This window comes from Muntiacus reevesi, chromosome 4 (assembly GCF_963930625.1).
Source record: "Muntiacus reevesi chromosome 4, mMunRee1.1, whole genome shotgun sequence".
Taxonomy (NCBI): domain Eukaryota; kingdom Metazoa; phylum Chordata; class Mammalia; order Artiodactyla; family Cervidae; genus Muntiacus; species Muntiacus reevesi.
The window spans coordinates 59,533,838-59,556,553 of NC_089252.1; the positions used below are offsets into that span (position 1 = coordinate 59,533,838).

The following is a 22,716-nucleotide window of genomic DNA, read 5'->3' on the forward strand; positions in this document are numbered from 1 at the left end:
TCTTATACCTTCCAGGTTTGATGCTGACACTGAGCCCTTGGTATAGCCCCTCTGGTCTTATTTTCCTCTTCAAATCATTCATTTCATCTTTGAGTAGAAATGACATCTACTTAATGCTTTTTCCATTCTTACCCATGAGTTATTCTCAACTCCTATCTAACAGTTATAAGGCAAAATGAACCACATGTTGTTTAGTGTAAGTTCTATTGCAGTGCTTAATTCTCACCATGAACTGCAAAATTGCTCATCTTTAATAGATTAAGTGCTGATAATGTTATCTTCCAAGCCTAGACATTGTGGGAAAAGCTTCTCTTTCTTATGAATTTGAGGCACCATGCATAAGCTAATAAACAGTCACCCCAAAGAATAGGTGTGAATGCCCTGGCATCACTATATGGTCAAATTATGGTGAAAAAATGGCTAGAGATGACTACTGAGTTTGAGAGGATATTTCTGAAATAGCACAAGTTGGAGTGTTACAGTCAGAGAAGATTTGACTTATAAAGCCTAATAATTAGGTAATAACTATTACCTAATTAGATAATAATGTAGAATGATCTGGTATTCTCCATGCATCTCAAGGAGCATTACAGGTATCACCACTTTCCTAAAGTTTGTGTTCTGAAAACTTTTGTAAAATTTTGCTTTCATAAAAGGCCAACCTTTATACAGTAATGTTTTTGTTCATAAGAGCAAAATTTCTCTTCTGATTTCTTTCAGTTAGTGGAAATAGTTCCAAGCATAGGTATTCTTATATTGCCCTACATGTGACAAGGCTACAGCAAATTTGACTGTCTTCTTAAAGGAGAAGTGAATCATTAACATTATAGATACATTTCTTATCTATAGACATAAATGTATCAGGAGTTGGTGATGGACAGGAAAGCCTGAAGTGCTGCAGTCCATGGGGTCGCAAAGAGTTGGACATGACTGAGTGGGGGAAATGAACTGAAATGTATCAAAGACAATTGTGTTTTATTTGAAGAAAGTAGAACTGAGATTTGGAGAACCTGGATTCAAATGTTGCAGCTAAAACTCTTAGATATGTTTTCTTCTTGTTGACATGTGGTTGAAGAATGTTTACTATTCTTTATTCAAAAGACTCCTCGAGTCTTGGTAAGAAGAAAAGAAAACAATTCCTTTATATTCAATAAAAATTGTAAGTGATAGAATATTTAAGAAAATAAAGCCAAATTAAGAATATTTTTTAAATTTCTGGTTTATTTTTTATGCTACAAAAAAGAATTAAAGATAGGTTGAGAATTGCTCCTTCCTCCTTTAGTGAATGTTTCTCTTTTTGCTTTTGATAAATTTATAGTGCCAAAAAAATTCAACAGTGACTCTTTCACTCATAAGTATGCCTTCCCTATATATCTAAGAATTTCTAGGATCTATTTGCTTTACCACAGGTTAAGTAAAAATAAAAGAAGATCTGAAATCAAGCCAGGCCCTAGGGAAAAGCCAATTTCATCCAAGCAACATTTTTATGAAGAATTTACTACAGTAGAAATACATACTCTATAATCATCTCACTAGGGATTCATAGTTATTTCTATTGCACATCCTAAATCTATGCACATGAATGTTAAAGCCTTGGCAGAGTACATTAAAAGTTATAAAATGCACCTAGCAAAGTACCTATGTATTAAACATTCAACAAATTTTAGTTTCTGGGCCTTTTTTAATGTCAGTGATCTGCAAATTTATTGTTTTTTTCCATATTTTACAATAGATATAATCCTCTCTACATAGATAAATCATCATTCTATTGGCTTCATGAACAGTTTAAGTTGTTCTCCTCTTCATCAAATTCATCACGGCATTTTTCACCTCTGTGTTTCTCACTGTGTAAATGATAGGATTTAACATGGGAGTGAGGATTGCAAAGAACACAGTGACAGGATACGTGGCCACAGGACACATGTAGGTGAATATACAAGGGACAAAATAGAGCACCACTACTGTAAAGTGGGAGCCACGCCATCCTTCAGAGTGATGGGATTTCAGGGAGCTCAGGATGGCTATGTAGGAGATGAGGAGCAGGAAGAAAATGAGCAAGCACCTGGCCCAACTGTTTGCTGCCACCACCATACCGAGCTTGTAGGTGTTGCTGCAGGCAAGTTTTAACAGTGGAAAGAGGTCACACATGAAGTGATCAAAGATGTTGGGACCACAGAAGGTCAAGTTGGCCATGGAAATAATCTGCACAGTGGCATGGAGGATCCCCCCTCTCCAGGCCACCACCACCAAGAGCTGGCAGAGCCCCTGTTGCATGATGGTCGCGTAGTGCAGAGGCTTGCAGATGGCCATGTAGCGGTCACAGGCCATGACGATGAGGGGTATGATCTCTGATCCTCCCAGGAAGTGGGCCACAAAGAACTGAGTCAGGCAGCCACCCCAGGAGATGGCTCTCTTCTAGAACAGCAGGTCAGTGATCAATTTAGGGGTGATGACAGATGTGTAGGAGGCATCTATGAAGGCCGAGTAAGTTAGAAGAAGTACATGGGAGCAGAAAGTGTGGGGCTGAGGGAGATGGTGATGACAATGAGCAAGTTGGCCAGAACAGTGAATAGGAAAATAAACAAAAATACAAGATTATTTTCTGCAAGTGTGGATTCTGTGCGAGTCCCAAGAGAACAAATTCAGTCGCATTGTTGGGAGGTATAAGAACATCCATTTAGGAAGCAATACCTTCTTGGGGCCTGAATTTCCTACAAAGGAATAAAAAGTGGCACCTGTTAATCATGAAAGGTTTGTGGTCTGAATTTCTTAGAACAAAACAGAGCAGTCACTATAGCTGTGGCTCAAGTCCTTGGCACTTTTGCCCCAGTAATTGTTTCAAACCATTCTTATTTTTTTCATGATGCTTTCCATCTTTTCAGAAACCCAGCACCTGTCACCTGTAAAATATCTAGAGGGAAACACGTGATGTTTAATTTACTGAGGAAACACTGGGCTCTCTACATGAGACCTGGATTTTCCTCCTAATTTTAGCTGCATGCAATTCTGCCGTGTCGTCTCGGTGTTCCTTGATTTCAAGTCCTCCTTTGTGTACACGAGGTTACAAATTGTAATTCTCAGATCTATCTCGAAAGTTGAGAGGTGTCCCACAGGGGTTAGAGCTATTCTCTTTTCCATGAGAGTTTACATTTGAATTCTGAGGTCTAACTGTGGAAAGAAAGGCACATCAATAAATCTATCACAAGCAGGCAGTTTAGGGAAATTGACACAAGTCCTTGGCAACACACTGTCCCTTTTACCTACCGGAGCACACATGCTATTCAAGTGTGTTTACTCACTGTGTCTGCCACAGTACCTGGCAGGATGTCTGCAGTGTCTGAAACCTGTTAGATGATGAGTAAATGTTTTCCGAATTGTCGTTCTTCACGGGTAAATGTATGCCTTCTTCCCCAGACTATAAACCATGAAGAGTTCAAGTGTTCTTGTCCTTCAGCTCTGTTCATCATTACTTCTTATTAAAAATATAAATAAACCTTTGAAAGGAAGCTGCATTCCACTTTAATAATTTCGGACACACTTTATGGGGTAAGTATGAAAATAGTAATTGACTCTAGGAAAGAGTATATTACTGGGTCACTTTACTTCCAGGATAATTACAATATTTATTAATGAATATTTTTAATTCTTCAAAATCCTGTTCCACATAGAATTTAACATAGTTACATTCAGTAAATTTACAGCTTCAGTAGATGTATAAAAAACTGTGACATAGGTGTGCAATAACATAAAATCTATCAAGCAAAGAAAATCATTATTTTCAAAGTTTTAAAAATAGAGATTTGATGTGAAAAATAGAAAGAAATACTCTGCTGGATGAGATAAAGTACTATGCATATATACCCAAACACATATAAAATCTGTTAGTATAAGTAATTTTAATGTTACAAGTTCATTCATTCAACAAATACTTATTGGATATGACTATGTATAGTAATGAATATGTGTTCACAGAGAGTCATAAAAAGTGTGCCTGTTAAATGTCTTTGTAACCCCTTCCCTAACATTTCATTACCAAACAGCAACAAGGCATTTGTCCTTGATACAAATCACCCTCCCACTTCATTATATTTCTGCTACAGGCATTCCCCTGCCTTCTTCTCCCATTTTCCCACAGCATCCATCATCAATCATTCTTGGTTAAAGGATACTGCATTACTAATAGGATGAGGAAAGTTGAGACATAAATTTTCCAAAGAAAAGAGAAAACATAAACATAATAATAATGAAAAAAATTCCTTTTTCCAAGATGAAAATTCTATACATATGCAAAAACAAAATACAGCATCTTCATTGCATTTCCTTATTCTGAGATGGAGTTTCTCAGCAGATCATAAAAAGCATAGTGAATAGAAAGTTAGAATTATACATAATTAATAAAAGTTATTCAGACATAGCTGTGAAAAAATATAAATTATTTTGTTTTCTTTTTAACTCCAAAATACTCTTTCTAGAAATAACCTAATGGGAAATATTTTTAAAACAGAAAAATTAAATGTTCAATTATGTTCAACACAGTTATTAAGAGCTGTGGAAAATTTAGAAACCACACAGAAGGCTCAACATTGGGGAAGTGGGTAACTAAAATATATTGCATATTTTTTTTTTTTTTTTTTTAACTGGGTAAATGGTTTTAATGTGTAACAGCAGGCCAGCTGGGGAGGACAATACCCCCCAAGGCCCCAGCCCTTCTGCCATGATGGCCTGGGACCTGTGTGCCGGCCAGCCCCGTGCCTGCCCTGGCCCTGCAGCCCACCAGTCCCGGGGAGGGTGGGAGAGGAAAGTGGGGAGCCGGGAGCTCAGCCTGGAGAGTTCAGGGGAGCAAACACAGGGGCTAGTTGAATCTGGCCTTGGAAAAGTCCATCTCTGGATGCTGATCCATGAACTTCTTCAGAATCTCCTGTTTCTTCTGCTCATCCGAGGTAGGCAGCCCCATGGACTTCTGTCTCTGGTCATACATCATCTTCTCCACCATGCTACGGGTCTCACTGTCCAGGTCTGACAGCTTGGAGTTCTCGGGGTTTATCTTCTTAGTATTGATCTCAGGGTCACTGGATACCAAGCGGCTCCACCACTCCATCTTGTTGATCTTCTCCAGATGCACCGTCACCACCTTGCCGTCTTCGATGAGCCAGGAGCTCTCCTCGACCTTCACCTCATTGTAGAGCTCCCCGTCCACGATCGCGGGCTGTCCCTTGAGCCCCACCCGGAGATGCCTCCGCTGGATGTCCACCACCACGTCCTTTCCCTTCAGCCGGAAGTTCACACGGAAGGGCACAGCCAAGTCCAGCTCCGACAGGGTCTGGGTCCAGCGGTAACTGGGCAGGTCTGCCCCATTGCCAAGGTTGGGCTTCAGTTTTCCCTTGTCCTTCTCGTCCTCCTCCTCCTCCTCCTCTTCGGCCTCCTGCTTCCCTGGTGAGCCAAGACTGCCATTCTTGAGCTGGGCCTCCTGATTCTCAGCATCCTTTTTCTGGTCAATTTCCAGCTGTAGCCTCTCGGCCTCCTCATCGGTCAGTTCCTTGATCTGCGGCCCGGAGGTCTCTGACTTGGCCTCCTTGGCCAACCTGGCTGCACGCTCCGCCTTCTCGCGCCGCTCAGTCTCCTGCCGAGCTCGCTTCTCCCGCCGGGCCTTCTGTGCCAGCTGGTTGTGGTGGTTGAAGGTCTGTGTGATAAGCTTTTCTGCCATGCCTTCTTCTCCTCCAACAAAGAAGTCTGTTTTGCGTCGAAGGAAGCTGAAGAAAGTGTTCACCAGCTCCTGCACGCCGCCCTCATGCTGCTGAGCCATGGCCAGCAACATGCCGTCGAACCGATCCTCCTCCTGCTCCCCGCCCATCGTGCCAGCTGCTAGCCACGCTCCGAAATCCGAGCTCCGCACTCGCGTCCCGCGCTCGCCGACCCTTCGGATCGCGTCCGGTCCAACATTTGAATAATGTGTTGTTTTAACAGAGGTGTGAAATAAATATCAGTAAGAAAAAGTCTGAAATATTTTTACTTCTAAATTGATAGAGAAGAACTTTTACAGCATATATCTTTATCTTTGTGAACTTCATCCTGATGTATACAAGAGAACAAAACATGATAAGAAGAGAAAAAAAAAAAAAAAACAGTTGACCATATATGAACTTAGATATTTGATAGTAGATGAGCTTAAATATGGAATCTGAATATTTAACATTACATCTATAAACAGTTGGGTAACTATTTTTTAAATTTTTCATTATGATATTTTACTTTTTAATTGATCTACCATTCATGTCCATGAAAACAATTTTTCAAAAAGGTGTTTCTTGGATCTATACCAGGAAATTCTGTTCCCAGAATACAAATCCAAGGACAGAATAATTCAAAATCCTGAAAAGACAGCAACACAGATTCTCAAACTTGAAAGGTAAAGCAGAATGAAAGCAGGAGGGATTATATATGGATCATATCACTGTTGATGAGGAACTAGTTGAGGTGTGCTTTGACCTTTGATAGATTCAGGGACTGATTTCACAAAAACCAGGTACCTGCCAAAGTGTTCTCTTGGCAACTTTATGCACTTGGATATGTGCAAGAATGTGTTCTCAAAATAACAAAGCACTCAAGGGCAGAGTTTATATGTCTCATTGTTGTTCAGTCAATAAGTCATGTCTCACTCTTTGTGACCCCGTGAACTGCAGCACACAAGGCTTCCCAATCCTTCAATATCTCCCAGAGGTTGCTCTAACTCATGTCCATTGCTTCAGTGATATCATCCAACCATCTCATCCTGTCACCCAGAGGCAACATGTCTTAATCCAATCCTAAAACACTTTTATACCAGGAGGGTATTTCTTGTTATCTATCAGAAATAGAAAAGTTTAGGGGAATGAGATAATTTTACTTCTAATAGAAGTATAAGCAAATATAACAATATTTATAACAAATTATTGGCATGGGAAGAATCACAGAACTTTGAAATAGCTTCCAAATCACCTAAGTAAATTACTTTTAGAAATTTAAAGTTTATGGAATAAAATGATGGCATAGTGAGAATTAAAACCCACATCTCCTGATCCTGAAGCTAGTGTCCTAGATTTCTTTCTGATTAAAAGATCTAAAGCACTTTTTAAAATTTCTTCCACTGAGAAAAAAAAGAAAGTTTATTCAATGTGTGTCAGGTATGTGGAGGCATTAATATTGCTAAGTATAAAAGATGAATCCAATTAGAATTGAGAAAAGGATGAAGGCATATTTTAGGACTTAGTATCTATGCTGTAAGTTGAGTTCTAACAGGAAACATGCAATTCTAGAGCCTTAAATATGAAGTTTATAATACAGTATCTGATCCCCAAGACTGATATAGAGCAATTGCGAAGAGAAAGACAACTTTTAATTACTCATTTAAGTCAAGAACATACAGCTTACAGACAATCAGATTAGCATTAATTATATAAAGCAAAATAATCTGTTTCCAAAATGTTAAACATTCATTGTGCTAAAAAAAAAAAAAAAAAAAATGTACCCAGACATTTTAATTTAATGCAGGCAGACTCCGGGGCCTTATGTGATATGAATGACTTAAATATGTATTTCAATTATTAGAGGAGGCCAAGTGATCCAGGTACAGAGACTGGGGTAGAATAATTTAATTTTTCAGTTCAAAATTTGATCAGAATATACAGAATCAACCATGTGGCACAATCATAGTATATGTTAACAAATTTCATTTTTCACAGATTTTAAAATGCAGCTATGATCATGTCTGTGAAATTTTAAATTAATATTTTTATCAGATTCCACTATAGAATCTTAACACAGTATGATTACATCTATAAGAGATTGAAGCTATGCAATTCTTTTGGTGTTTAAGATCTATAAACTATTCCACTAGGATAAGGATTAGTTCATATAGCTGTTTCAGTAATAAGTAGTTTAAGTAATTCAAAGAAAATTATATTTTAGCTGTACTCACTGATATGGAAAATATTATTTGATTCTCCAGCAACAAAAAAAGAATATCATGTCCTACGCAACCTCTTCCAACTAAGGTCACATTTTTACTCCAAAGTTTCCTAATGGCATTTTTCATGTCTGCACTTCTCAGGGTGTAGATTAAGGGGTTCAACATGGGAGTTATGAAAGTTAAAACCGCAGTCATGGATTTATCAATGGTAGGGTTGAATTACGCCTGGCATACAGGAAGATATGGGGAACAAAGAATAAAATGGCCACAGTTATATGGGATGCACAGGTGTAGAAGGCTTTGTGATTCCCTTCCAAACCATGAGTCTTCAGGGAGTGTAAAATGTCCCCATAGGACACTAAGAGAATGAAGAAGACAACAGTGCAAATTGCCCCTCCATTAGCTATCAGAGAGAGTCCAGTGAAATGTGTGCTGCTGCAAGAAAGTTGTCAATGACATTGGGACCACAGAAAAGGAAATGATAAATAAAAAGCAATTGAACCGGTGAGTGCAGAAAGCCTCCAGTTCAGGCCACTAGCAGCAAGAGGACACACACCCTCTGATTCATGATGATCAAATAATGAAGTGGTTTGCAGATGGCTACATATGGGTCATAGGCCATCACCATCAGAAGAATGACTTCAGTACCAGCAGTTAAATGATCTATAAAGACTTGAGTCATACAAGACTGGAAGGAAATAGTCTTTTTCTCATGAAGCAAGTCAGTGATCATTTTGGGAGCAATGGTGGTGGAATAGACAGCATCTACAAATGATAAATAAGCCAGGAAAAAATACATGGGGGAACCAAGTGACCTGCTGGCTGTGGTCACCATGATATGCAGATTGCCCAATATTGTTGCAATGTAGATGAGTAAGAATAGGACAAATAGAACTTTTTGCATCTCAGGATTTTGTGTGAGCTTCAGGAGGACAAACTCCATCACATTGTTCCTATTTTCCATGTGTTCTTCAAAGCTGTGGATTGAGTGTCAGAGGCTGCAAACAAATGGCCAGCAATGACTTTCAGAGAATTGCAAGCTTTGTGTCAAATATGTGATGCCTTACTCACCAGTGTTAGCTCCATGAGATCTCACATAGAAATTCTAGAATATCAGAATTGGACTCTTTTCCCACAAGTACTTCATTCATTTTATCAAATTCCTTACTTCAACTATAGTGGTGAGACTTCAGTATTCTAACTGGGAAGTATATATGAGTGGGTGTGAGTTGACGTACCAAATGACAAGAAAGTTGCTTTCTCCAGAATACTTCACACAAAGATCGGATTTTTTAACTGGAAATAGAACTGCCATATGACCCAGCAATCCCACTTCTGGGCATACACACCAAGGAAACCAGATCTGAAAGAGACACGTGCACCCCAATGTTCATCGCAGCACTGTTAATAGCCAGGACATGGAAGCAGCCTAGATGCCCATCAGCAGATGAATGGATAAGGAAGTTGTGGTACATATACACCATGGAATATTACTCAGCGTTTTAAAAAGAATTCATTTGAATCAGTTCTAATGAGATGGATGAAACTGGAGCCCATTATACAGAGTGAAGTAAGCCAGAAAGAACATTACAGCATACTAACACATATATATGGAATTTAGAAATATGGTAACGATGGCCCTATATGCAGGGCAGAAGAAGAGACGCAGAAGTACAGAACAGACTTTTGAACTCTGTGGGAGAAGGTGAGGGTGGGATGTTTCAAAAGAACAGCATGTATATTATCTATGGTGAAACAAATCACTAGCCCAGGTGAGATGCCTGAGACGAGTGCTCGGGCCTGGTGCACTGGGAGGACCCAGAGGAGTCAGGTGGAGAGGGAGGTGGGGGGGAATCGGGATGGGGAATACGTGTAACTCTATGGCTGATTCGTGTCAATGTATGACAAAACCCACTGAAATGTTGTGAAGTAATTGGCCTCCAACTAATAAAATAAAATTAAAAAAAAAAAAAAAAAAGATCGGATTTTTAAAAATTTATATATCATTTCTTTACTTTCCTTTTTTTTTTTTTTTTGAGAGCAATTTTGGCATTCTGAGATATACCATGAAAACAATCGCATCCCTAATAGCTCTATTTACATATTTACATAAAGTAATACCTAGGCATGGGGCATAAAATTGTAAACTGATGATTAAATAGCAACCTGAGTTGCTATCAGCTCCAAAATCAGTCAGTTGCCTTCTGCAGTGAAAGAACCAGGCACATCATAAGTGCTCAATAAATACTTATAAGATTCCACTTAATTACAATGAATTTCATAACACATAAGAAAGCAACTGAGAACAGATAAATGTATGAACTTCTTCCTGTCCAAGAAATCCCATGTCTCCTGTTTCTCTTGAATTGGCAAGTGGATGTTTTACCACTGATCCACCTAGGAAGCTCCCTCTGCCCTGCCCAGGCCCTGTCAAAGACACACTAAATAGACATTTATTATAGTTTAGGTTATTGGAGGAAAACAATACATACAAATCTATGTTAATGAGCACTGCATAGACATGTTTCTTGATTTACAAAACTGTTTAGATTTGATTATTGCTAGCCATAGCTCAATTCAGAATGCCAAATTAAAAATTTTAGGCAGAATCTTGTTATATTATAAAGAATTCCATGCCAAAAATCTAGAACTATTATTTGATTTTGCTCAGGCATCTTAGGAAAACTCATACTTTTCTTGGAAAGATGATAATATTTCCAGATGCTGTGAGTTTCTGAATTTTTGTCATTGAAGCCTCTATCCTAAATGACATGCTAACACTTTTGCTGGTAGATCATCTTTATATTAACCAGAGTTAATCAGTGTGTATTAAAGGTTATTTAACTATTACAGTAATCAATAAATTAAACTCATTATTTGGTCCATATTATAAGTTCTTGGTTTATTGAGTCTATGTGGAAAACTGGACAATCCTTCTCACTTGAGGAAAATAAATCCATGGCCAGTTTTATATGTAATGTATGTAACTTCATTTTGGCAAAATTATTTTAAATGTGCTCCATCTCAGTGTCTAATTTACAGACTGTCATTTGTGAAAGGCTGAAGATTGTTCTCTTCTTTGTGCATTTGGCAATTCAACTTATGCTCAGATATCAGAGGGAAAATAAAGTGTGGAAGAGAGAAAATAAGAGATGACTGAGAAAAGGTAGATACAAAACAGCAAAGACTAGAAACTAAATAAAGTATGCTTTGAAATCAGTCAACAGTTTGTGGTTGGGGGTATTGAATGAAAAGGGAGTGGAGGATTTCCTAAGCTGTCAAGCTAGAGATGGATTAGAGGGTAACTCAGAATCGGCATCAGGATTTGCATCTCAGAATCTTTATACTTCTAGATCAGATAAAGAAAATGTATATTTAAAAACTCCAACCAATAAAAATAAATGGAAAAAAAAAAAAGAAAAGAAAATTCTGAGCATATGTGAATTGAAGAAACCAGTTGCCACAAAGAGTTCCATCTTCAAGGTTCTGGCTGTTCACTGTATACATACATAGCTAAATATCTCCACTCACAATGACATAGCCACATACTCATTTGTAATGGAAAAATAAATACTCGCAGTTCTTAGAAGTTGTCCTGCGTTCAAGAGGTAACTTCCGGTAAGAGAGTCTAACCCTTTGATCTGCTGAGCACTTAAAACATTTATGTGTTTATAGCTGGTTTTATGCTGTCATCTGTTGAGTTTGTTGGAACAATAAACATGTCTTAACTGTTTCTCTGGAATCTGAGTGTGCCTCGTATATTTTAAGTGATCAAGAAATAGTTCACTATTAAAATATTCTTATGAACACATTTATTCCTCTAAATGGTTTAAACCATTAATTTGACCAGACATGATACAAAATCCTATGCTTTGTCAATACTATATTTTATTAAAATAAATATATCTGCTTCAAATACTTGAGATATTCTTCAAATTTCTTAATATAATCAATTGGAACAAATAAATCTTTAAATAATTCACAGAACATGTAAATCTATGATAACTATCCCACAATGATAAATGAAATAAGATAAACTAAGTAGGTCTACACAGTGACAAATTCAGCAACATAAGGAGGAAAAACAAAACATCTACATGATATGCAATGTGTAAAATACAGAGAAACATTTTCATTCAGCAATATATTGAAAATTACACACTGAAATTTCAGTTCAGTAAATATCCTTTTGAAACATGTGATCGCAATTCATGCCCAAATGTGTTTCTATTTAACTGTCTATATAGTAAAAGCTGGGGCTTCCCTTGTAGCTCAGTAGGTAAAGAATCTGCCTGCAGTGCAGGAGGCCTGGGTTCCATCCTGGGTCGGGAAGACCCCCTGGAGAAGGGAATGGCAACCCACTCCAGTATTCTTGCCTGGGAAATCCCGTGGCCAGAGGAGCCTGGCGGGCTGCCATCCATGGGGTCGCAAAGAGTTGGGCGCAACTGAGAGAGTAACAGGGTCGCTGTCGCTGTCACAGTAAAGCCTGCTTCCCATGTGAGCTATAGCGACCATTAAAATGACGCAGCAAAAATGCTGAGGTTCTGAAAATGCTTTACCAGCTCATTAAGTTAAAAAGAGAAAAATTGTAAAGAAATATCACATCTTCCAAATCAGTTTCTTTATAATAAAAAGAAACCCTGAATATAGACTTTGGGAACAAATACACACACACAAAAAACTATCAGAGATGTCATATTGCCTAACTTATATATAGTTTTATAACTTTTGTTTTATAAATATAAGATCTGTTTTATAAATATTGTGAGCCTAAATGCCTGTAATGTACTTTTTGAGAGTGCAGGTTCTAAACTTTGGTTTGGAATTTGAGCCTCAAAATCTGTACTTACAAACTTTGTGACCTGAGTAAATCATTCAACATATTCTCTGTAATGAAACATAAAAGAACCTAACACACTAGGGTTTAAATAGAATAATGCAAATGAAGATCTTCAAAATTGTAAACAATTGTCTAGCAAATAATAGGTATGAAATAAGTTCAAAATATGTTTTATTATTCTTTTGTTTCCCCATTTAACTTTGGTGTCACATCTCTATAATTAGTTTTACTTGAATTTTCTCAAAATCTAGTCTTTCATATAACTATCCAAAGATGCTTTCCTGAGGGATGGAGAGATTTACTGGGTCATTATCATATTCAACTTTAGAAGATGTACAGTTTTGCTACTCACATGATTGTGTGGAAATTCCCTTTTATGTCTTTCTCCATAACTCACTCTCCTCTTTGAAATGTATCAATAAATCTAAATATAATCTGAGGGATCTTCTTTCCATAAATTATAAGGTCAACTGACTGCATAATGATATGTGTCTTGTTTCATTCACAATATTCAAAAAACCCTAAAAATGAGAAAATATTCAGTTCATTAACCCCCTGAAGATATAGATGGTGATATTTTCTGTAAGACTTTAATAGACCTTGTATATAACACAATTCATGAATTGTATTTCCACAGAGGCTAAAATTCACTTTCCAGCTAGGTATAAGCACAAATTGATGAGTCTAACAAGTAACTAAAGGTTTCTGAATGTAAGTTTTTACATTTCAAGTTTTGAGTTCCCTTTTGTAATAAGAGGCTATTGATTTACATATCAAAATGTTATTTAGGGTTTATATACAAAAGAATAGGAAGCAGAGACTTTAATATTTATACACCAGTGTTCATAGAAGCATTTTTCACAATAGCCAAAAGGTGGTGACAACTCTAATGACCATCATTTGTGAATATGCAAACAAATTATGGTATATACAGACAATGGAATCATACGGCCTTAAATGGGAAGGAAATTCTGATACATACTATCAGATGAATCTTGAAGAAATTAACAGGAACAGATGAATAAATTAAAGTAACAGATGAATTTGAAGAAATTATGCTAAGTGCAATAAGCCAGACACAGAAACACATTTTATGATCTCCCTTTTATAAGGTACCTAGAATGGTCAAATTCAATGAGATGGAAAGTACAACAGTACAACAGGGACTGGAGGGGTGAGGAGACAGGCAGTCACTTTTTAATGCATAGAGTTTTAGTTTGAGATGTTGAAAAAATTCTGTTGGAGAGTGTTCTTGTATATTTTACCACAACTAAAAAAAAATTATGAAAAGGAGTTAAATATCTACACAGAACAAGAACATTAAAAATACCATGTACAAGCTAGCAGTTTGTGAAGAACTATCATAATCTTCAGGTTTCCCTCAGAGCTCAGAACTTGCAATATAGGAGACCCTGGTTTGATTCCTGGGTTGTGAAGATCTGCTGGAGAAGGAATAGGCTACCCACTCCAGTATTCTTGGGCTTTCTTTGTGGCTCAGCTGGTAAAGAATCTGCCTACAATGTGGGAGACCTGGGTTTAACCTGTTGGTTGGAAAGAGCCCCTGAAGACGAGAAAGGTTATCATAATCTTTACTATCATTATCTTCAATATATGAAGATGCAAAATAAATAATTGTTTGATTTTCTAAATTATATGAAACATTGTAAAAAAAATTATTGTGCAGACCATATGCATGACCTGTTATATTTTGTTATGTTATATTTAGACTCTATTTCAATTTGAATTTAAACAATTTTAATACAAAATATTGGTGAACATTATTGTCATTGGACTTATTTCAGTAGTATTTTGTAAAATGGAGTAAATGTACATGCTATATTATTCCTGGAACTTTTGGCATAAAATACTTAAAGTCAAATGATAAATAAAACAGCTCCTTAAGAAATATACATAATTAATTTCAAGTAACTCTATTTTGCCCTCTTTTCATAGAAGGAAAGGTTTTTATGAATGTGTTACCTGGGTTTTCTATTTCTGCTTTTGTCTCTTGTTCCAAATTCAGGCTTCTCCAATTTTATCTTTGGTTCTTGAAAATGGGTGCTTAGTTTGATGAAGATAAGGCAGGAGTGAGTGCAGAGAAAAGATCAGGACACGCTTAGTGCCTGCAACTGGAAGCGCTTTGTTATACAGGATACATCTCTCTGCCTGTACAAAGAATGAACATCTTGTTCAACTTTTATAACCTTTTTACACTCTGGATTGTAGAATTACTCAGAACTGGCTTTAAAATTATACAGTTGGTGACATTGAGTTTGAAAGCTGTCATTGAAAATATATCAAGATCAAATTTAAACTTCATGAACAAATTAATTGAATATTTTTTAATAATGTCTTAGTCAAAACTGTAGAGCACTGGATTATTACAGAAATTGACTTTATTTTAGATATTTAAAAACATTTATTTGACCATTCTAATATGGTTCATGTCTAGTGAACTAACAGATTTTATTTTACATCCTGACAGTGACATTAGTACACAAGGATAAATCTCCCAGGTAAGGAAAAATATGAATGGGCACTTAATCAACAATGAACAATAGGTCACTTCATTGAGTTGTTAAAAACAGTTTGTCCCCAAGGTTTGTTCAAGATTAAATTTACTGAGGAATCATGCTCTAGAGGACAGAGATTTTTTTCAGTGCACGGTATATTTTCAGAGGCTTCTCCTGGCCAATCATTTTAAGGGAATTAAATGAAAAGAGAGCCTTCTAATAGCAAAGATTAAGCTTCTTATTTGGGCTTCCTAGGTGGCGCTAGTGGTAAGGAATCCACCTTCCAATTCAAGACATGTAAGAGACGATAATTTCATCCTTAAGTTGGGACTATCTTCTGGGGGAGGGTGTGGCAAACCACTCCAGTATTTTTGACTGGGGAATCTCATGGACAGGGGAGCCTGGCAGGCTGGAGTCCACAGGGTCGTGAAGAGCTGGACATGACTGAAGCGACTTAGCACGCATGCAAATCTCTTACTAATAGCAAAGCAGTAAGGTTGCTTAAACAAGAATCCTTTATTTTCCTTTAATCAGTGTATATTTGAAACTCTCAAGTCCAAGATGGCACTGGAGCAAAGTAAAAGGCTGTCTTTGTGTAGGAGAGACGTATTTAATAAGATTCTCACTAATCAGTTGACTAAAAGTACCATTTAACTTAGATAACATTCACATGCAAAATTTCAAATCAAACTTTGTCCAGAAGAAAATAATCTTTCTTAAAATGAAATGCAGAAATAGATAACTAGGACTTACAATTTGAAAGACACTATTATAAATTACTATAATAAAGTATAGAAACCAAACACAGGAGTCTTTAATATAGTTATGACAAGTCCTTAAATCTGAATCTCTCTACACATGGTTTATTAAAACAAACAGTGCAATTGAATAGACACATAAGATCACATATAATTAACACTTTATCGTAACTGAGACACTGAGAATAAGCAAATTCCAAATTGATTCTAAATAAATAAATATGCATCAAATTCCAGCAGAGAAATTATGGCCCAAGCTTGCGAGGAGAGTGAGAGAACTTGCAGAGTATTGAGAAGAAAAGAGGGAAGTAGCAATCCCAAGATACAGCATAGCTGTAATCTTGTAAAAGAGTTGATCACACTAATGTTATGTTTTTACCTTTTAATTTTGTATTTGGCTATAGCCAGTTAACAATATTGTAAGAGTTTCAGATGAACAGTGAAGGGATTCAGTCATACTTATACATGTATCCATTCTTCCCCAAACTCCCCTCCCATTCAGGCTGTAACAAAGCATTGAATAGAGTTCCATGTGCTATATAGTAGGTCTGTGTTGGTTATCCATTTAAATTATAGCAGTGTGCACGCTTCCATCCCAAACTCCCTAACTATTCATTCCCCACATCCTTTCCCTGGCATCCATAAGTTTGTTCCGTAAGTCTGGGAGTCTTTTTCTGTTTTGCAAGTTCATTTGCATCATTTCTTTGTAGGTTCAACTTACAAGGGATACCATATGATATTTCTCCTTCTCTGTTTGACTTACTTCACTCAGTATGACAATCTCATAGTCATCCATGTTGCTGCAAATGGCATTATTTCATTCTTTTTAATGACTGTGTAGTATTTCTTTGTATATATGTGCCATATTATTTTTATCCATTCCTCTGTCAATAGACATTTAGGTTGCTTCCATGTCTTGGCTATTGTACATTAGATGGCCAAGAAAACATGTTCAGTCTTGTCAATTATTAGAGATATGCAAATCAAAACTACAATGAGATATCACCTCATACCGGTCAAAATGGGTACCATCAAAAAAGCCACAAACATTAAGTGCTGGAGAAAGTGTGGAGAAAAGGGAACCCTCCTACATTCTTGGTGGGAATGTAAATTGGTTACAGAGCCACTATGAAGAACAGTATGGAGATTCCTTATAAAACCAAAAATTGAGCTACCATATGACACTGCAATTCCACTCCTGAGCATATATCTGAGGAAAATCATAATTTGAAAGAATACATGCCCCCAATGTTCATTACAGCAGTATTCCCAATAGCCAGAACATGGAAGCAATCTGTCTATCAGTAAAGTAATTTATAAAGCAGACACAATATATATACATAACAAAATATTACTAAGCCATAAAATGAACAAAATGTCATTTGCTGCAGCATATATGGACCTAGTGATTGTCATACTGAGTGAAGTAAGTCAAATAGAGAAAGAAAAATATCATACATCACTTATATGCAGAATCTAAAAAAAGACTACAAATGAAATTATCTACAAAACAGAATTTTAGTTACAGATGTAGACAGTAAACTTATGGTTATAGGGAGGGGCATATTTGGGGGAGTGGTAAATTGGAAGATTGGGATTGACACATACACTCTGTGATATATAAAACAGACATGCAATCTCATTGCATTACAGCAAAGCAATGGGCCCATAATCCTGAAATTCACTGAACTTATGTTTCCCTATCACTCAGAAATATGTTATATTCCATTTGTTTCTTTAGCCCTTTCCATTTTTCTTTTTTTCTCCTGATACTGCATATGAAGAACATTGATGACTCACATTTCAATGTAGATATGAGATGTGAGTATGTTTGAGTTGAAATTATTTGATGGCAAGAAGTTAAAGGAACTTGCACTTTCCCCATGTTTGGAGCAGGGTTTTACTTCTTGTCCAATAATCAAAATGAATGATAAGAGCAAAAATGATTGACCATTAAGGATACAGTCTACATTTGCTCCTACAGATGCAATTCTAATCTTTGCAAATTATTCTGGGCCCTAGGAATTTGATGCCTATAAAGTGCATCAATCAAGCAGACTTGCCGTTTAGCTGTTGGTTATGTCCTACTCATGGGAACAAATAGGAGGTCTGAGAGTGAAAATTAAAATCACCAATATATTAATTCCCCTAGCACTTTCCCTTAAGAGCCATGATTTGGAATGATCATACCTCTTTAATCAAGCCAAGTCTCCTGTCAATGACCCTTATTCTTTAGTTATAGCTATTACCCTCCTCTAAAAAAAAAAATTTCCTCCTTTGGCCCCTTCATAACTTGGATACTAGTGACTTCTCACTGTTGCTAGCAGTAGGTATATCATTATTTTTAAAAGTCTTAATCTTGAAAACTTTGTGAATAGTTTTTAATTGTTTCTTTGAAGACTAATATCTGTTCCTGTCAGGATACTGACATACAAGTGGGATTTATAATATTTAATACACACATTTTGATAGAAGAATACCACAAGCACCCCCATGGAAACTATACATGAATCAAAATTTCCTTTTTTCACAGTTTTTACTATGGGTTTTCCTGTATCAAGTAATATAATAATAAGGAGAAACACAAATATCTTTAGCCAAACACAGCGTCTTCTCCTCCCTAAATCCTGAACTAGCAAACACATAGACATTGACTTGAAGAATAGAAATTGTCTTAAATACAAATGCATAATGCATCCACAGAAAGTTACTGTGCTGAAAGAATAATTTTAGCACTTTAAAATTTTAAAAACACTTTTTTTTTTTGGCCTCAGAACTATGTTCTATTAGCCAAAATGACTTTCTCTCATTAATTTAGCTAAAAATATATTTTCAAATATATATATATATTTTTTTTCAAGATTGGCTTGTTTTCCACTTCTAAAAAGAAAGAATTCTTTCTTCTAAAGTCTGATTTTAATAAAAACTGAGAAAATTAAGTTACAAGGTGAACTTTTTTTTTTTTTTTCTGGTATTGGCACAAACACCTGTGCCTTTTATTCATCTTGAAGAATTTCTCTATTAGATTGATTCTCTAGTAGATTGATTCTACTTTTGGGGTGCTGCCGGACCAGCCGGGAGATTTCAGCGAGCAACACGACGCGTTCCTTTAGGCTAAGAAATAAAGACACAGGACAGATGGGGTCGAGAGGATCGCTGCAGTCAACGATGCTCCTTTATTTCTCCAAGCTTCATTTATACTTAAACCAAGAAGGAGGCATCTCAAAGAAAATTCTTCCCCATGTACATCATCTTTAAGATAACAATAATTAGAACTCTCACTAGGCGCCAGAGCACAGGAATGGCATCCTGATTTATATTAGGGGTAATCGTAAAAAGGCTATCTGTCTGCGTCTTGTGTGCATTCAAGGCTTATTAGTGTTCTGTTTAACTTTGGATAGTAAATTCAGAGGGGTGGTGGGACAGAGAGCTATGTCCTTGAAGGGACCCTTGATAATCAATCAAGGCAGCTCCCAGAGTCAGCTCTTTCAAGCCGCTCCCCGAAGGGTGCTTTTGTATAAATGAAAAAAAGAAAGAAAAACCTCCTTGTAGAGTTTGTTGAATTGACTAAACCATCCACTGTTAGAATTGACTGCCCATTTATTGCTTTAGGATTAGTAACAAATACATTCAGTGTGGGTGACATATTCTTATTTTTACCTACAGTTAACTTTTCATACCAGAGTTTTTCCATAACGCTTTTCATCTCTGAATGTATCAAGGTGTATATTAAAGGGTTCAGAATGGGAGTGATGATGGTATACACCACAGTTATCGATTTATCAATGGGAAAGTTGGAAACAGGTCTCACATCCATGAAAATACAGGGAATGAAAAAGAGAGCCACCACTGTGATGTGGGAACTGCAGGTAGATAGGGCTTTGCACCTTCCTTCCAGACTCTGAACTCTAAGGGAATTTAGGACAACCATATAGGACACTAGCAGGAGGATAAAGATAACCATACAGATTGCTCCACCATTAGCAGCCACCCTGAGACCTGCAACGTAAGTGTCAGTATAGGCAAGGTCCAACAATGGGTACATGTCACAGATTAAGAGGTCAATGACATTGGGGGCACAGAAGGGGAGTCTGTACACAAAGAGGACTTGAACCATCAAGGGCACAAGACCTCCCACCCAGGCCACCTCCAGCAGCAGTATACAAACCTGTCACTTCATGATGGTCTGGTAGTACAGTGGCTTACAGATGGCCACATAGCGATCATAGGCCATCATCACCAGAAGGAAAACCTCAGAATCTCCAAATAAGTGTTCTAGAAAGAGCTGTCCCATGCAAACTGGGAAGGAAATTGTCTTTTTACCACTGAGTAAGTCTAATCAATTTGGGTGAAATGGCAGTGGAATAAACTGTATCCATGAGTGAAAGATAAGCAAGGAAGAAGTACATGGGGGAGTCCAGAGAGGGGCTGGCAAAAACAGTCACCATAATGAGCAAGTTGCCCACCATCGTCACAAGGTAGATCAGCAAAAACAAGCAAATATTGCTTTTTGCCCCTCAGGATCCTGAGTGAGACCCAGGAGAATAAATTCTGTTATTTTGCTACTACATTCCATTTACATCTTCTGTAGTGGCTCAGTATTAAAGAATCCACTTATCAATATACTAGACACAGGAGACGCAGGCCCAATCCCTGGGTTGGGAAGATCCCTGCCAAAGGAAATGGCAGCCCACTCCAGTATTCTTGCCCAGAAAATCCTATGGACAGAGGAACCTGGCGGGCTACAGTCCGTGGGTTCACAAAGAGTCGGCCACACTTAGCAAATGTTTCAGAAGTAAGAACTCAGGAGAACCAGACCTGTACTGAGACTGTGAACAGGACTGTAAACATATCTGTTACACTTTGGAACACATCATTATTATATCCTCTATGGTGGTTTGCACATAAAAAACATACAGTAAATATCTACTGAGTTATTTCAATGAGCCTGTGAAGACTTCATTTGGGAATTTTGTTATTCTTCAGATGATTCTGTTGAAGTTATAAGAGATTATATGTCGATGTCTTAGAACATCATTTTTTTTTTTTTTTTTTGTGGTTTCTTTTTCTTTTTTTTTTAATATTATTTTATTAGTTGGAGGCCAATCACTTTACAACATTTCAGTGGGTTTTGTCATACATTGACATGAATCAGCCATATAGTTACACGTATTCCCCATCCCGATTCCCCCTCCCACCTCCCTCCCCACCCGACTCCTCAGGGTCCTCCCAGTGTACCAGGCCCGAGCACCTGACTCATGTATCCCACCTGGGCTGGTGGTCCGTTTCACCATAGATAGTATACATGCTGTTCTTTCAAAACATCCCACCCTCACGTTCTCCCCCAGAGTTCAAAAGTCTGTTCTGTACTTCTGTGTCTCTTTTTCTGTTTTGCATATAGGGTTATCGCCACCATCTATCTAAATTCCGTATATATGTGTTAGTATACTGTAATGTTCTTTATCTTTCTGGCTTACTTCACTCTGTATAATGGGCTCCAGTTTCATCCATCTCATTAGAACTGATTCAAATGAATTCTTTTTAACGGCTGAGTAATATTCCATGGTGTATATGTACCACAGCTTCCTTATCCATTCATCTGTTGATGGGCATCTGGGTTGCTTCCATGTCCTGGCTATTATAAACAGTGCTGTGATGAACATTGGGGTGCACGTGTCACTTTCAGATCTGGATTCCTCAGTGTGTATGCCTAGAAGTGGTATTGCTGGGTCATATGGCAGTTCTATTTCCAGTTTTTTAAGAAATCTCCACACTGTTTTCCATAGTGGCTGTACTAGTTTGCATTCCCACCAACAGTGTAAGAGGGTTCCCTTTTCTCCACACCCTCTCCAGCATTTATTGCTTGTAGACTTTTGGATAGCAGCCATCCTGACTGGCGTGTAATGGTACCTCATTGTGGTTTTGATTTGCATTTCTCTGATGATGAGTGATGTTGAGCATCTTTTCATGTGTTTGTTAGCCATCTGTATGTCTTCTTTGGAGAAATGTCTGTTTAGTTCTTTGGCCCATTTTTTGATTGGGTCGTTTATTTTTCTGGAATTGAGCTTCAGGAGTTGCTTGTATATTTTTGAGATTAATCCTTTGTCTGTTTCCTCATTTGTTATTATTTTCTCCCAATCTGAGGGCTGTCTTTTCACCTTACTTATAGTTTCCTTTGTTGTGCAAAAGCTTTTAATTTTCATTAGGTCCCATTTGTTTATTTTTGCTTTTATTTCCAATATTCTGGGAGGTGGGTCATAGAAGATCTTGCTGTGATTTATGTCGGAGAGTGTTTTGCCTATGTTCTCCTCTAGGAGTTTTATAGTTTCTGGTCTTACATTTAGATCTTTAATACATTTTGAGTTTATTTTTGTGTATGGTGTTAGAAAGTGTTCTAGTTTCATTCTTTTACAAGTGGTTGACCAGTTTTCCCAGCACCACTTGTTAAAGAGATTGTCTTTTTTCCATTGTATATCTTTGCCTCCTTTGTCAAAGATGAGGTGTCCATAGGTTCGTGGATTTATCTCTGGGCTTTCTATTCTGTTCCATTGATCTATATTTCTGTCTTTGTGCCAGTACCATACTGTCTTGATGACTGTGGCTTTGTAGTAGAGTCTGAAGTCAGGCAGGTTGATTCCTCCAGTTCCATTCTTCTTTCTC

The 22,716-nt window shown here is 37.2% G+C and overlaps 1 protein-coding gene and 2 pseudogenes across 1 annotated transcript; all 3 read right to left on the reverse strand.

Moving 5' to 3' along the window:
• Positions 1 to 4,635: 4,635 nt before the first annotated feature.
• Positions 4,636 to 5,932, reverse strand: LOC136167704 (nuclear migration protein nudC). Its single transcript, XM_065935213.1, has one exon. The coding sequence runs from the start codon at positions 5,849 to 5,851 to the stop codon at positions 4,853 to 4,855; it is 999 nt and encodes a 332-aa protein (XP_065791285.1). The 5' UTR covers positions 5,852 to 5,932; the 3' UTR covers positions 4,636 to 4,852.
• Positions 5,863 to 8,912, reverse strand: LOC136167427 (olfactory receptor 4A15-like; annotated as a pseudogene).
• Positions 8,913 to 19,513: 10,601 nt separating this feature from the next.
• Positions 19,514 to 20,632, reverse strand: LOC136167428 (olfactory receptor 4A16-like; annotated as a pseudogene).
• Between the last annotated feature and the right edge of the window lie 2,084 nt (positions 20,633 to 22,716).

What these genes read in the sequence shown, in the direction of transcription:
- LOC136167704 (XM_065935213.1), bottom strand. Translation starts at nt 5,851, where the DNA reads ATGGGCGGGGAGCAGGAGGAGGATCGGTTCGACGGCATGTTGCTGGCC.